Source organism: Uloborus diversus, chromosome 9, assembly GCF_026930045.1.
Source record: "Uloborus diversus isolate 005 chromosome 9, Udiv.v.3.1, whole genome shotgun sequence".
Classification (NCBI taxonomy): Eukaryota; Metazoa; Arthropoda; class Arachnida; order Araneae; family Uloboridae; genus Uloborus; species Uloborus diversus.
Window position 1 is genome coordinate 146,730,977 of NC_072739.1, and position 16,116 is coordinate 146,747,092.

The 16,116-nt window shown below is 32.8% G+C and overlaps 2 protein-coding genes across 2 annotated transcripts in view; both read left to right on the forward strand.

Annotated features, from left to right (window-relative positions):
* LOC129229309 (uncharacterized) overlaps window positions 1–9,167 on the forward strand; it is a 68,913-nt gene extending 59,746 nt beyond the window's left edge. The window contains exons 7-8 of the mRNA XM_054863592.1: window positions 4,678–5,051; window positions 7,387–9,167. Coding sequence (XP_054719567.1) covers window positions 4,678–5,051; window positions 7,387–7,498 — 486 coding nt within the window. The 3' untranslated portion in view covers window positions 7,499–9,167. The remainder of the gene's footprint in view (window positions 1–4,677; window positions 5,052–7,386) is intronic.
* Window positions 9,168–15,155: 5,988 nt separating this feature from the next.
* Window positions 15,156–16,116, forward strand: part of LOC129229913 (kelch domain-containing protein 10-like) — a 41,137-nt gene continuing 40,176 nt past the window's right edge. The window contains exon 1 of the mRNA XM_054864294.1: window positions 15,156–15,385. Within this exon, the coding sequence (XP_054720269.1) occupies window positions 15,265–15,385 (121 nt within the window). The 5' untranslated portion in view covers window positions 15,156–15,264. The remainder of the gene's footprint in view (window positions 15,386–16,116) is intronic.

The following is a 16,116-nucleotide window of genomic DNA, read 5'->3' on the forward strand; positions in this document are numbered from 1 at the left end:
CAGTACCCCTCTCCCCCCTCCTCTTTCCATAATATTTTTGAAGATTGCCCAATGTTGTGATTTTGGGACTATCAGTTTGAAAAAATTGATGTAAGAGAGTCCCTGAACCCCTCCTTTCCCTGAACTTAACCAAAATGATCTACCATTGCATTTTTTTTCTTCAATTTAAAAATATTTCTGGGGGAGAGCCCAAGATCTCCCTTATTGGTGGTTTTTAGGTTTTTCGAAACGATTTTAAAACGCTTAAATATTACAATTTAAACTAGGTTCATATTAGAAAAGTCAAAAGCAAAAAATTCAAAGTTAACACAGATTCTAAAACTGCCATAGTCAAAATTTAAGCTCATAAATTTTTCCTTAAGCCCGCATGTGGGGAGGAGGGGCTTGGGGGCTCAAAATGTTTTCCGTCTTGAACACCAAACTTGCACCATTGGTGGATCATCTGTTGAAAAAGTAAAATGTAATGAGGTGTGGATTATACCCTGCCCTGCAAAGGGTTTGCACAGTATTAAACAGTAATTTACAGAAAAATTAGTGAATTTTTCTTTTAAGACTGCTTTTTTGCCTGTACCATTGTTTATCTTACATAACTTGATTTTTTTTTCATGGTGCTTATGCTTTGTAAAATAAACAGCCCTATAGGCAAAGAAGAAGCCGTCTCCATTGCACAAACCATAAGAACAGATGAATGACTTAGTTCCTTTACTCATTGTCTTTAAGTAATTAGCTTACTGTAACAATTTCACAAAGAAATCTGTATTTTTTAGGTTAATTTTGACTATAGCTTTTAGTTGCTAAAATTATGTTTTTTTTTTCTCTTTGGCATTTTAATTTTAGTTGTGACAAACATAATATAAGACTTTTAAATAATGAAAGCACCTAAAATTGAGTTACTTTGTGTTAAGGATTAGTTGTTCATGAATGAACGGGTTTCTAAAAGAACGAATCCTTAAAATGAATGGATCTGTCCATTCACCTAAAATATGAATGACCGTTCTTTTGAATGGTGAGTAGTTTGGAGCACTGAATTGATATGAACTCTTAATCAACCTCAAATTTAATTTTTTCTCAATGCATTACAACATATTCATGTCAAACATTTTTACTTTCTGCTCTATTCATAATTTCTTTAACCATTGCAGTTCATTTGCAATTTTCTAGTGCATCCACTAGAAACGTTTTCTTGTTTGGGTTACTATCAAAATGTTTGGAATTTCCACTTTCTGTCCCATGCACCTGCTAAAATCCTTCTCATGCTTTCTGTTGCCAAAATTATTTCTAAAGAAACCTGTCATCACTTTTCTGGCTATCCTTTTGTCTTCTGTAACATCCCTGCTATAAAAAACCATTCATACGGTCTAAGATCCCACTAGGCTTGACCTACTCTCATCGAGTTTCCAAAAATTGTTAACATATATGAAGAGTAAAAGTTGTAAATAAAACGTGAAAGTAAGAATTTCTACCTCTTTCACGTGACCTAATCAGGGTTGCCAGGGATTGAAAGGTTCCTAAAAATGAGTAATTTACCATCATCGAGTTTCCGAAAATAGTTATCATAAACGAAGAGTAAAAGATGGAAATAAAACGCTAAACTAAGCCTGCCTACCTTTTTCGGCTCCCTAATCAGGGTTGTCAGGGGATAAACGGTTTTTAATAAGGGAGATAATTTACCCCTCATCGAGTTTCTGGTAATTGTTGTCATAAATGAAGAGTAAAAGCTGTAAATAAAACGTTAAAGTCAGGTTGCCTGTGAACTAATCAGGTTGCCAGAGGCTAAAAAGTGCTCAAAAGTGAGTAATTTACCCTCATCGACTTTCCAAAAATTGGTGTCAAAAATAAAGAATAAAAGCTGTAAAAAAACGTTAAAGTAAGGTTGCCTACCTTTCTCGGTTTCCTAACCAGGGTTGTCAGGAGCTAAAAGGTGCCCAAAAATCAGTAATTTACTCTCATCGAGTTTCCACGTAAGTTATATAAAAAAAATGTAGGCAAAAATATTAAAAAACCGATGGTGTAGGATTGCCTAAGCAAAAGTGCTCCAATCAGAGGGTTTCCAACTTCCATCTTTTACTCTTCGTTTATGATAACGATTTTTGGAAACTCGATCAATGTAAATTACTTATTTTTATTTTAGGCACCTTTCCACCACTGGCAAACCTGATTAGGTCATGTGAATAAGGTAGAAATTCTTACTTTCACGTTTTATTTACAACTTTTACTCTGCATCTCTGGTAACAATTTTAGGAAACTCGATGACGATAGGTCAAGCCCAGTGGGATCTTGCCCTATAATGATTCGGCTTTATTTTTAACTTGGCGATTTACAAGTCGCTCTTTTTACATTTAATATTCAGAGATTTTTAATAAGGATTAATACTATCTCCTTTTTCTACTATATAAAAAGTGTTTCTTTTTTTTTTTTCTGTTCTTGCTGGTACTGTGAAATAATAATTTTGAAGTTCCCCAATATTTAGATGCGTACCTTTTTTTAAATTAAATTATCGTTGCTCCAGCTGAGTTATCAATATATTTGCTGTTACTTTTTTTTTCACCATAATTTTAATAAACATTTCTTTGTTCTCGTGTTTCATATATAACAACCTGTTTCTTCTCTTTTTTTTCTTTTTTGCAGTTCTCTTTTATTTATTTCCTGATTTATATTTTTAAAAATGTAACCGAAAGTACACATTTAAAATTATTTTTTGTTTTATTTTCACCTGTGACCATACTACACTTGGAGACATATTTTTATTTAGAATTAGTTCACTATTTCACGTAAGTTCAACTTTGCAAATTTTCTGACATCACAAACAGTTTATTTTTTTTTAAATACAGTAGTAAAATTTAATAACTTAATTTTGTGACAGTTGGAAATGAAACCTGCGATTTTTTGAATGGAAAACCTATTTTTAGCATTCAGCAACTGAGAAAATCTTAGGAAATGAACTATAATTCCTTTATACATCTAAACCTGAAGTTTTTTTTATTCATTTTTTGTAGGCAATTTTTTCTTACTTTTAGATGATTTTAGTTATTTTTTCCATTAATGAATGTTGCTGGTCTAATGAAACATTTCGAATGTACTTGAGTATGTCATACAGAGATCTCGTGCAACAACTTTTTTAAATGAACGAAGTCGTTCAAATGAACAAGTTAAATGAACGGATCAAAAGAATGAACAAACCTCTGATGAGCGGATCTTTCAAAAGAACGACATTGCCCACCTCTACTTTGTGTACACATCGAAATATTTTTATTATTTTTTTTTTAACTGTCAAAATGCTGTATTCATTTATTAAAACATTAGTTCTTGATTAGTGAAGAGCTCCTTGTGATTGAATGTCAAGAGTTTATTTATTTATTTATTTTTTGCATAAATATTTTTACTATTAATAGTATAATTAAATTCTTCTATACTTATACTATTACATGTTATTCTTGCAACAATTATTATACTAGTTCAAAATTGTTTCAATAAAAACTTTTTAGATTTTATCATTGTTATACATTACATCTTTAAGATGATTTTAAAGATTTCTTAGAATTCTTATACTTGGGTGGTGTCTGCAAGAAAAATATTTGTTTCAAATTTCCTATAATATCTTCATGTAGATTATTTAATATTATATTTTCAGTCCACACCCCCTCCCTTCCCCCAATGAAGTTCACTTGATATGTGTTTTTAATTACTACTTTAATAAAAGAGAAATGCAGCATATTTTTTAAATATATTGTCAATTCGTAACAGAAGCAGTCAAAAACTATTTACAATGAAATGAGCTAAAAAGATGACGACGTGTATACATGTACAAATAAAAGCAATTGATACGGAGTTAAAAAGAAAACTCTGAAAACAGCTGATTCATGGTTATAAAAACAAATTCCTTCATCAGTGCATAAAAGGATGATGGTACACAAAGTCCGACTACTGACAAGTGTGCGAGCAAAATCAGCTGTTTGCAGAGTTTTTTAAACTCTTTTTTAATAGGTTTTATTTGTGCATGTATACATGTTGTCATGTTTTTACTTACCCAGTAAAACCTGAAGTTGACCACCCAATCTAAGTTGACCGCTATTTTCAGGTGCAGAATTAGATCTTATCATATAATTCAACCTCTATAAGTAGATCAGCTGCTTAAGTTGACCATTAAAGTAGTGCACCGCAAGTGGTCAAATTACACAGGTTTCACTGTATTGTCATTTAACAGCTTGATGTTTTGAATACTGCATTTTGTATAAATATGCAATGGTTCTCAAGTATAAGGTAAAGAAGAGAAGCCATTATCATTGGTAACTCAAATCAAGGAAATTAATGTATTTAGTATTAGGGAGCATGTAAAGATCCTTTAAAATTTATTTGGCTTACTCTAGTTCAAGTTCGCATTGTGAAATCCTACGTGCTCTTTTTCTGGTGGGAAACCAGCAGCTAAAATTCTCTGTGCCAGTGACATGTGCGCCTTAATGGTGGCACATGAAAGATATGGATACCATATTCGGGATCACACTAGGTCTGAAAAGAGGCTAAGGCCTCTAAGGCAGCTTCTCATGAAAGAAGGAAATAAATATGGAAGTCCTGGAAAGTCCTTGATTTTTACTTAGCTAATAATGTACGCTCTGTCTTTAGCTTGTGATATATTTTCAAATAAAAAGAATGTAATAAATTGAATTTTCTTTTCTTCAGCACGTTTTAGCAGAAGAAAAAGTAGAAGAGTCACAATTGGGTCATTCTACTCAGATTGAAGAATCTAGCAAAGACATCGCTAAGAATTGTACCGAACATAAAGACCTATCTGCAGCTAAACTATCAACGGAAACTGATGCAGAAAAAGAAAGTATTCAGCAGTCATCTATTGTTAAAACTCAAAAAAAGAAAATCATAAGTTCATCTTTAGTGAAGCAGTCTAGCCAAAATCAAAAAAAGAAACTTGGAATTAGTTCACTCAAGAAAAGATCTAAAATAAATTCTTCAGGGAATTTACCTGATGGCTGGAAAACAGAAGCTATTCAGCGTAAGTCTGGGAAAACTGCTGGAAAAGTTGATGTTTATATCGTAAGGTAAGCTTTGATTGTTTGTTTCAAGCAGTAAAAAATTTCCTTTCTTTAAATTTATTTATTGTGATGCTTGTAAACTTTAGTGTTAAATTTACAGTAAAATAATTGTAGTGAGTTTTCAAAAATCTAGGTGCCATAGCCATATGGTAAAATTCTGCCAAGTATTTAAATTAATTGGAGATACTTCAATTGGCAAGAGTTAGCTGCAATCACCAAATTTTCGGCAATAATTGTTTTTACCTAACCAAATCAGCAAGGCTAAAATACATTTCATCTTAGTTTTTTCATCAAAAAATTTATTAGCAATTGTGAACTTTGCCAATATTCCCATTAAAAGTTTCTTTTAACCTTGATAGAGATGTTCAAATAAAAAGGTACCAAACGTCCTTACAACGTAACTCTTAACATATTTGCATATGCCGCTGTAGGAGAAAGTAGTGAGACATTTAAGGATGTGGTTGGAGTATTCAGCTAGATCGAAGCATGTGCGCGAGCTCAGAGGCTCGGTTAAAGAGCGCCATCCAACTGAGTCTTTTCCACTACATGTTGAATTCCTTGAGCTCTGGAGAATTATTATCTCTGTGTACTGTGAGACACTTTAAAGCCTACACAGGTTCATCAAGAACAAAAGACTGGGACTGCTCACGAAGAGTGGTTCTGCTCTGTGGTGTCGTTCGTCCACATGTCTCCAAGGTCACCAAGCTCAAGTGGGAGCAGCTGGCCCTACAGGTCGGAAATGTTGGTATGTGATTTCCGAATGTTTGATACTTTAAAAGCATTTGAAAGGGAAGCGCTTTTAACTCGGACGACAAACTCGAGGATGCTGTGAAAGGCTAGGTCTTGTCATGGTCACAGAAATTCTGGGAACCAGGAATACTTCGGTTGGTCAATTAGTAGGATTGTGGTGCTTAGGCCTATGGTGCATACTTTGAATAAAGTCATCTTTTAGACCTACAATATCGTTTGGTACTTTTTTTTTATTTGAAAACCCCTTATAAAAATGATCCATCGAATAATTAAAACAAACCAATGACTTGAAAATGTTAAATAATTTGCCAGCTATATTTAGCATTGAAGGTTTCATCATCCCAATTTCGTGTGACCACATCCGCATAATCTAGACATTTTCATGCAACTTAATGTTCTTTGATGGTCGTTAATTGTTTAAAATAACATAAGTTTTAGATGGCGTTAACACCATTAAAATCAAGTAATTCACCAACTAAGTTAAACATCATTAGAAGCCACAGCTATGTTACTCTAACTAAGCCATTTCAATACATTTTTAATGGATTTATATGGCAATTTTAAAATTATTTGGTGCCATTTTAACTTTTTAATAGAACTTTTGGAATGGCTTTGGTGGTCATTTTAGGTTTTTGTTTTTTTTTAATGGGAAAATGGCTTAATTTAATTATTTGTTACTTTATTTTTCATTTAAATGGAACTTTCAACTTTGTTCGATGGATTGTTTTGTTTCAGTAACATTTAGTTTCATAGTGTTTCCTAATAACATTATTTTCATTGAGATGGCAAAGTTTAGTAAGTTTGAATAGACTGACCGATTTACTATCCCCTGATGATTGATGTCTTTTAGAACGTTTTCATTTTTGATTGGTTAACCAGTGACTCGTACTAGAACGCTTCTGTTAGTGCCTAGTGAGTCCTAGTTAACCAATAAACTTAAATCTAAAAAATGTGTGTTTAGATCTAATTTTTTTTTTTTTTTTTTTTTTTTTTTTAAATCTTTGGCTTATACTACTTTTTGATTCAATGAATATAAAGAAGGTTGGAGATCATAATTATTTTAATTATATTTCCATGGAGCAACATATTGATTCATATGTTTTGTTCACTGTGTTTACTACAAATTCTTTGATCAATCCCTTCACCACCTAAAACATTCCTGTCATGTTGAGCTGATCTGCTAAAAATACCACTGATCTCCATGTAATATGTCTCAAAATTCATGTAGATTTATTTTTTTAAAGTACTTTTTTTTTTTTGCTCCAGCAGCAAATTTAATGTTAATGAGACTTATTTCATTGTTTTATTTTTGAACTTTTCTGTATAACGTCACTATTTTTCCGAAAAATGATTTTGAAATGTTTTCAAATTAGGAAATTACCTTTTTATCCCATTCTTCCTTTTAACTGTACACATTCTGAGCTGAATACTTTTGTTAGTCTCTGTAAATGTAGAATAATTCTGCATTTGAGATTATTAAGCTTAATTACATATTTTACACCTGCACATTTTGCACCTTTTTTTTTATTGTTCATGTTTTTAAAACTATCCTACATATGTTTATGTAATAAAATTCTCTATTTTTTTCCAGCCCTGAAGGTATTAAATTTCGGTGCAAGCGTGATTTGGCTGCATTTTTGAAGAATTCTAAATCATCACTTAATGTGGACAGTTTTAGTTTCAGTACAAAGTTGTATTCATAAGAAAATGTTTGACGTTCTATTTGAACTGACTTTTTAAATGTTTTTTTAAACATATATATTTTTTAAAAAATTTACCTTTTCTTAAATTTCCAAATAAAGTGAATGCTGTTCGGTAATTTCATAAAAAAGCAAATCATATTACTTAAGGTCAAACAGTTAAAAGAATGGACAAAAGATAAAACCTATTTAATATGGAATTTTGTTTTATGTATAATTATTTTTTAAACCATTTCACTGTTTTTATCATTTGTTGAACTTTCAAATAAATTGAATGCTGTAAGGTAATTTCATAATAGGTAATGTCAAACAGTTTATAGAAGTGGCAATTGATAAAATCTACTTAAAATTGGAATTTTATGAGTTTTTGTTAAATATTTTTAAAACATTTCACAATTTAATTGCATATTGAATTACAAATAGATTAAATACTGTGAGATAGTTGCTTAAAGGATCATTTCCTAATAATTAATGTTAAACATTTTATAGATGATGCAGAAAAAAAAATCTTGTTAAGATAAAATTATTTTTATTTCATTTTTTTATTTGCTGTTTTTATAATATGTTGAATTCTCATATTGGTTGAAAGATGCATGGTTAACGCAAAAAAGAACATTTCCTACTTACTTAGAGGAAACCTGCTTTGTCAAAATTTTTATTTTTGAGCATTAATCTATTTTAAAACACGTTACTGCTTTTATCATTTGTTGAACTTTCAAATAGATTCAGTTCTGTATGAAAATTCCATAAAGGATCATTTCCTACTAAGAGTTTATTAGTCATGCAAAAGAGAAACCCTGCCTAATCAGGGATTTTAATTTGGGTTTTATGTATTCTAAAAACATTTTGCCATTATTCATGTGGAATTTTCAAAGCGATTGAATGGTGTAAAACAAATGTAATGAAACATCCTAATAGTTAAGGTTTAAATGGTTTATAGGTGGTGCAAAAAAAAAAGGAAATTTATTATACTTTTAATTTATTTTTATTGTATGTTAAATTCTCATGTATACTGAAAGATGTAACATACTTTTTAAAAAGAATATTTTCTACTATCTAATATTAGTCATTCAAAAAGAGAAAACCTGTCTAATCCAGAATTTAGTTTTGTCTTTATTATATTTTAAAAACAATTTATTATTCTTATTTCATGTGGAGTTTTCAGATAGATTGAACAGTGTAAGGCAGCTGTGTAATGATTTTTTTTTTTTTTGATTAAGCTATTAAACAGTTTGTAGAAGATAAGAAAAAGAAATTTTAATTTAGAATTTTACTATACTTTTAATTTACTGATTTTATTGCATGTTGAATTTTCATGTAGATTGAAAGATGTAAGATGATTTCCAAAAAAAAAGAAAACATTTCCTACTGAGGGAACAGAATGGAAGTCATTTCTAAACAGAAAACCTGCTTAGTCTGGAATTTTATTTTTATGTCTTTTTATGATGTTTTTAAAATATGTTATTGTTTTTATTTCATGTGATATTTTCCAGTAGATTAAATGGTGTAAGATGAAGCAGAAGCGGAAACCTGGGCCGTTTCCGCTAGGATTAGTTTCATTTTCATCTAAGGCTAATTTTATGTTATTTTTGCTGTGTAATTTAAACACTTTTTTTATTTTAAAGTAATAATTCAATAAAAACTTTATATCTATGTTGTGAAATTTCTTTATGTATTTGTTGAACTGTGTTTGCTTGTTATTTATTTAACATCAACTTTGATTTTTTGCTTAATGAAATTAAAATTCAAAAGTAGCGAAAAAAAAAAAATACTTTGTAGAATGTGGTTATCTTGTTCCAGTTTTTGATTCTATGCAAGAGTCTGTGCATCTTTTTCATCAGAATCAATTTTTCTAGTTTTTTTTTTTTTTTTTTTTTTTTTTTGAATCTATTTCTCTATTGTAAAAATTGAAGTTTACTTTTTTATTTGAGAAAAAGTTAAAGCATAAAAATCAGTAAGGTTGAAGAAATTTTAGACCAGCTTTATAACTAATTATATTGAAATGCTATGGTAACAGGATTTAGCAATTTAAGAGAACCATTAATAATGGGAAACTTAATATTTTTGGAACGGGTTCATTTTGTATGCGAAACCAGAAATATAGTAATTATCTACGTTGGCAAGCGAATACCAACATACACCTGCATCGGTGGGCAATTGCTAAGGACGGATATTAATATCAGCGTTAGCAACCACAAAATGGAAGGCAAGGAAATATGGAAATAAGCATAAGTTCGGGACACAGTAAGAAGTGTTGTGCATACGCAGATTTTAGATTCACGACGTTTCTGATCACGTGATAGCGCTGATTAGCGATATAAAGGGTTTGGTGCGTGATGATCATTGTTGCTCAAAGACAAAGTTTGACCGGAAAGAATCAATTGACAACTTGCATTTTTAAGCATGTCTTCCTGACATCACCTGACCATGTGGTTGGAAACATTGAAAAAGGGTAGAAAAATCAGATGTTGCCAGGGAGTTCGACGTCAGCCACAGGGCTGTTTCGAGGGCTTGGAAATCATTTCAACCAAATTAAATGTGTAGCAAATGTCACGACGGAGACTGTACACAATACGACGTCAGCAGAAGATTGATACATAGTGATGGTAACAAAAAGAAACCAGTGCAACACAGCTACTGTGGTAGCAAAGCAATTTCCTACTGCTACTAGCAAGCAAATATTCCGAAAAACTGCAGTCAGACGTTTGCAAGCAGTAAGACTATACGCTCGTCAGCTTGTTTTGTACATCCCATTGTCTACAAGTCAGTGATTTGCTCATTTGTAATGATGTCGTCAGCATCGCAATTGGAGAGAAGTCGACTGAGCTTGTGTAGCATTCTCAGAAGAAAGCAGGCTCAATCTGTCGTCTAATTGTGGACGACAACTTATCTGGCATGAGAGTGGTACAGCATAAAAGCTGATAAACATAAAAGGACTAGTATCCTACAAGTTGTGTCATGGTGTTGGTAGGTTTATGATTAATGGCTGTACTTCGCTCAAGTGCTTCCCAACAAGACTATGATGGCTACTGATACATTAATGTTGTTCTGCTACTTCATGTTCACGTGGTGCTGTGGTCGATCAATTCGTGTTTATGAATGCAACCCAACATGTCGACTAATAATCGCTGTCCAGGAGTGTCTAGCTCGCTCAAAATATTTAACTCATAGTACGTCCAGCATGTTTTCTAAAGCTGAATCCCATTGAAAATTTTGGGGAGCAGTCTTGCTGGCCGACAACGCTCTCCAATAAGCAAGGATATCCTTATCCATGACTGACAGAAGAATGGGATAAATTAGCCCAACAGCTGCTGGATAATGTTGTGTAAAGCATCACATGACGTGTGGAAGTTTGCATCGCCCTCCATGGTAGCCATATCTCATATTTACATTTTATGCCAGAACACCTGGGAACGGTTTTTACATTTTTTCACTTTTACGTATTCAGACCTCAATGACCATTTTGTCCTCTGAACACTTTTCAACGTGTTCTGGATATCAAAGCACAATAAATTATTGCTATTACAATGTACTAGAGTTTTTTGCATTAGTATATTTCACTTGGCATCGAATTACACGTACTTTTTTACGCGCTATATAGCCCATTGGGATCTGTCCTTAGCAATTGGCCACCAGTGTATAAAAATATTGGTGAGATGCTGAATATCACTGTTGAATTTTGACATTTTCCAATTTTATTCTTTCATGGTAACATAAACACTATTTCTATTTGGATAGAGTTTACTTTCAAAATTTGAGTGAATATTTAAAAGTTAAACATAACTTAAATTCAGTGTAGTAAGATTTACTGAGGTTTAGAGGCATAATGGAGCAGGACACTTGGAGCAGGAATTTAACTGGAAGGAACAAGTCCATCACTGTGTTAGTAAAAACGGAGACAAAGATCTCTTAAGTCATATGGTTCAACTAGACCAGCGGTTCTCAACCTGTGGGGCGCTCCCTCTTAGGAGACAAGGGGTAGAAGAATATCTAGGTGTGGGTATATCAGATAAAATAAAGCAAATACTGATTTATATTATTTTGTGGCCAAGTGGATATTAAATAGCAGTGCCAGCTCTCTCATAAATGTGAAAGTGAATAATGTGCAAGCCAACCTCACATACATCCTAAATTACCTCAAAAGAATTGTTCTGTGTCTCTTTGCTTCTTGGATTTCATATGTTCTAGTAATACATACAAACTAAAGATTTCATCAAAATTATTTGTGAAAATATCTGGATTTTTACTCATTAATTAGTTTTAGTGATCCTAATAAGCTCCAGTTTCCTATTGTACTGCTTGTATTAGCCATGCATGGGGAGAAGGTACTATGTAATAACCACATATGGACCTAACCTCATGTCTGTGTCCTGAGCATGTTTTAAATAGGTCTTAGCAGAACGACTTGTGCACCATTCAGGATTTTAGAGACGTCTAGGTAGGAACTAGAAGGGAATACCATGAGGCCCTCCAGGACATACTACAAACAAAACGGCAGGATATATTTCGTGGTCCTCTTTTTATTAAGTGTACAAAGCGAGGAAATAAGGCAGACAATTTGAAGATTATTTAAGATTTAAGGGTGATAGTTAGACTACTATATACAGTGAAACCTGTCTATAACAATACTGTATAACAATAAACCTTCTATAACGATATTTTCCTTGGTCCCAGAAAACTGTCAGCATAAATAATCAAACTGTCTATAACAATAATCTGTCTACAACAATAATTTTTTAGGTCCCAACAGTATCGTTGTAGACCAGTGGTTTCCAACCTTTTTCACGTTACGACCCCCTTTTCACCAACTAAACAACCTGCGACCCCCTATGTGCCCCCCAAATATGTTGTGCCTGTGAGTGTATCGTGCGTATGCACACGTAGCAAATATTTTGCATAATGATTCAAGCTGCCTGAGGTATTTTATTTAAGCTTAATCTTTCTTTTCTACAATAATTGCAGAAATAAAAAAAAATATAGTATCAATAATGTTAAATGTACATTTCGGCACTTTCAAAATTTTTGCTTCTTTGCAGAGTCGAATGCAGGATTTTGTTTTTGGAGGAGCTGAGGTCATAAAAATCTTGTATAGTCTCAGTGTCTCCAACTTTTATTGAAGCGAATGATTGCATTTTCTTTTAACAAGGCCATCACGAGGTCAAAAAGTTGGGGGGAGGGTATTTAGAAGACCCTCAATTTATATCAAAGGTAAGTGTAGCAAGAGCGAGTCCAGATTAATTCTTGGAGAGGGGGGTGGGGTATTGCTATCGTATGAGCAGTCAAGACAATTGCGTAATATAAGCGGAAAAAAGAGAATTAAGAATGAATCTACAGTCGTAAGCGTAACATTCCCAGTGATCCTCCCCCCAATTGTTCGGAATTGTTGTTCTACAATTGCAGTTTCCACGATCCCTGGTGATGTTCCGAGGAGGAGAGGTTCAAGGACTTTTATAAATGGTTCAAACTCGGAGACTGTTTTTTGAAATTTCACGAAGTTTAAGTCCTAGAAAGGAAGTTTTATACAATTTTTAACGATGGGGAGGTGAAAATGGATCGTGAATGCACTTTATTTATTTGAAAATGAAAATATGTCCTAAATAAGCTCGGTTGTAGATTTCCTTTGTTGAAATTCAGAGAGTGGAGGGGTTCATGCGACCTTTCGGTGGAAAAATTTTGAATTTGAGGTTCAAAAAACACAATTATAAGCCATCTTTGTAATTGTTAGGGAAAAGGTTTGGATTCGGAGCTACCCCCCTTCCTCCGGAGATTTTTCGGAATGGAAGTTTCAAAAATGAAATTTTAGACAAGTTTTAATGACGTGGCGGAAGAGAAAATTTCGGGTGCTCCCAAATTTTTTTTTCATAATTTAAGTTTAGAAATCAGAATTAGTAACTTACCTTTGATGACAAGAGGAAATGTTCATACTCACCCGGATTTTTTTTTTTTTTTTAAATTTAAGCCCTAAAAACTAAATTTTATAGGATCTTTGATCATGGGAAGGGGGACAGCAGGCACTCCCCTGGATTTTTTTTTTCGAAATTTAAATCCTAAAAACTCATTTCTTTTCTATATTTGAAGTTCGAGGACAAGAAGGGGTTCGGGGCTCTTCCCCAGAATATTTCCAAAATTAAGTTTTAAAAACGCAACTGCAGGACACCTTTCAGGATAAGGGCTGGGGTGTAGAGAATCTCTCTTAGAAATTATTCAAAATTGAAGTTTCAAAAACAAAATTTTAGACGATGTTAGAAGGCATCATGAATTCGGGACTCTTGCGCGGATATTTTTAATGATCGAAGTCCTTGAACCAAAGCTTAAGATAATCTTAGAGGACGTTAGGAGTTCAGGTATTCTATTATGAGAGAGGGTGGAGGGGTTGCTAGAAACCCATAGCCCTTTCACCATTGCATTCAAGTAATGATGCTACTCTAAAATTATGCTATTTTTCTCCTATGTATTTGAGTTTTTTAACTATGCAATGATATACAGTCAATTCGGGAATACTCGAATCTAAATGTGCCAACAAAAAACTTCGACTTATCGGAAGTTTGACTTACCGCTAGTTTTGGTTTTTGACATTTTAATGTTAAAACCCATCAAATATTTTAATTAATATGTACATTAACAGACAAAATTACAGAAATTAAAAGTTTTTCAGCACAATATGCACAGGTTAATCAAAAATATTGAGAGAAAAAAAAATCAAAAGCATGATTTTGATTTCGATACTGCTGGAACCACTTGAATAGGTCTGATTCTACTTTAGGAAAGGTGCACATCTCCATTCGTTTCAAATTCGAATTCAGAGATGCTACCCCACTTTAGAAGTTTCCTTTTTTTTTATATATCATTGATAGATTACTTGCTTAGACATCTTTAATAGTAAAGGAAATCTCTGTCTCTCAGGAACTTTTCAGCAAATATTCGAACTAAAGAATGAAGGGGAACGCATCTTAACTTAGGTCAGCCTTTGAATAAAGGACGGAAAAGGTAAAACAAACCAATGCCGTAACTTATTATATATACCTATAGTGACTGACGGTAATTTTTCGTCGTGTTTGTGGGAGCTTTCTTTTCTATTCATTTGAAAGTACATTACATCACAAGCTGTCTGAAGCCTCTAATTTACCCCAAAGAAAACACGTGGAACGGAATGTTTTACCCTTTTCAGTTGTATTGTTAATCACCGCGAGGTAGCGTATTCGAGCTTTGGAGTTGCGAATAGCTTGAAGAGCTTGTCATAAAATATGGTTCACAAAAGTTTTCAACAGCTAAAACATTTTTTTAAATATTTGTCCGACCCCCCTGCTCATATCCGCTATCAGGGGCACCCCCCACACCCTATTTTGATATTGCTACCCCGAACGTCATTTCTACCAAACAACTCTGGTTGAATTGTACCTAATTTTTACCAGTTGTTTTCATTTACATTTTTTTCGGCTGCGTATTTGTCTTTTAACTTATTTCTGTGTGGTGAATAAAGAGGAGAAGCCAAATTTCTTTCTTTGGCTTCTCTTTTTTTCTTAAAGAGGAGAAGCCAAAATTTCTTTCCTGGAAGAGGAGAAACCAAGTTTAAGAAAGATGGTAAGAATTTGAGCAAAATATCCTAATATAATATACCACACGCGAAATGAAGTGAAGTGCGTATTGCAGCTGTAAAAATCTAAACAAAATGCAGGTGTTACGTCCTTAAAGATTAAAAATTCTTAGTAGTCAGGATTCTGTTTTCTTTTTTTTTCATTAGTTTTAATTGATAAATTTATGCAGTAAAGATGAGTCTTTCTGTTGAAAATTCTAGAGAAATACATCGTTTAAAAAGGAGAACAAAGCGACTTTTCAAGTTCAACATCAATAAAGTCACAAAACTTGAACCTTCAGGCAATCGGCGTAAAGGTATGATTTAAAATAAATTTGTGTGTTTTTTTTTTGGAAAAAACAAAACATTTTTTTTTTCAATTAAATTCTGAACAACCAAGATTGCAAGAATGCGTACTTTTTACTTTGTATTAATACACATCAACTACAATAACTTCAATCAGAGTTTGCACAAGTGGCAGATTTCCACATTTTAGGCCTTATAGCTCTTTTAAAAAAAGTGTTTAAGCAACAGTTAATAAAAGTTTTATAGTCTAAACCTAACTCCACTTATTGACACATAGTGTAGCTTTCCAGTGATATGAAAATAAATCAGTTTATTCATGTAAGAATTTCTTTTTTCCATTAATGTCGCAGAAGACAATAAAGCATTTTTTTTTCAGTATTCGTCAAGAGACAGACAAGAAAGGAAAACTGAACACATCATATGTGCAAAGCCGGCCTTAGCGCATGTGGGGCCCGATTGGAGGAATCTGGTGGGGCCCTTTATAAATTGGCTGTACGAATTCAAAAAAGTGCCGACCGATTTTTTTTTTTTTGATTCCCTTCTCCTGATTTTTTTGAAATTGAAGTCTTAAAAACACTTTTTTAGTCAGGTTAGGAGAAATGTCAAGGTTTGGTGGCTGCCTCAAGAAATTTGTTGGCCTTGAAGGTTTACTACCAAATTCCAGGCTGTATTTATAACTGTTAGAAGATGAATGACGATTTGTTTTCTTTGGAATTGTTATGGAGATGTTTGACATGTATTA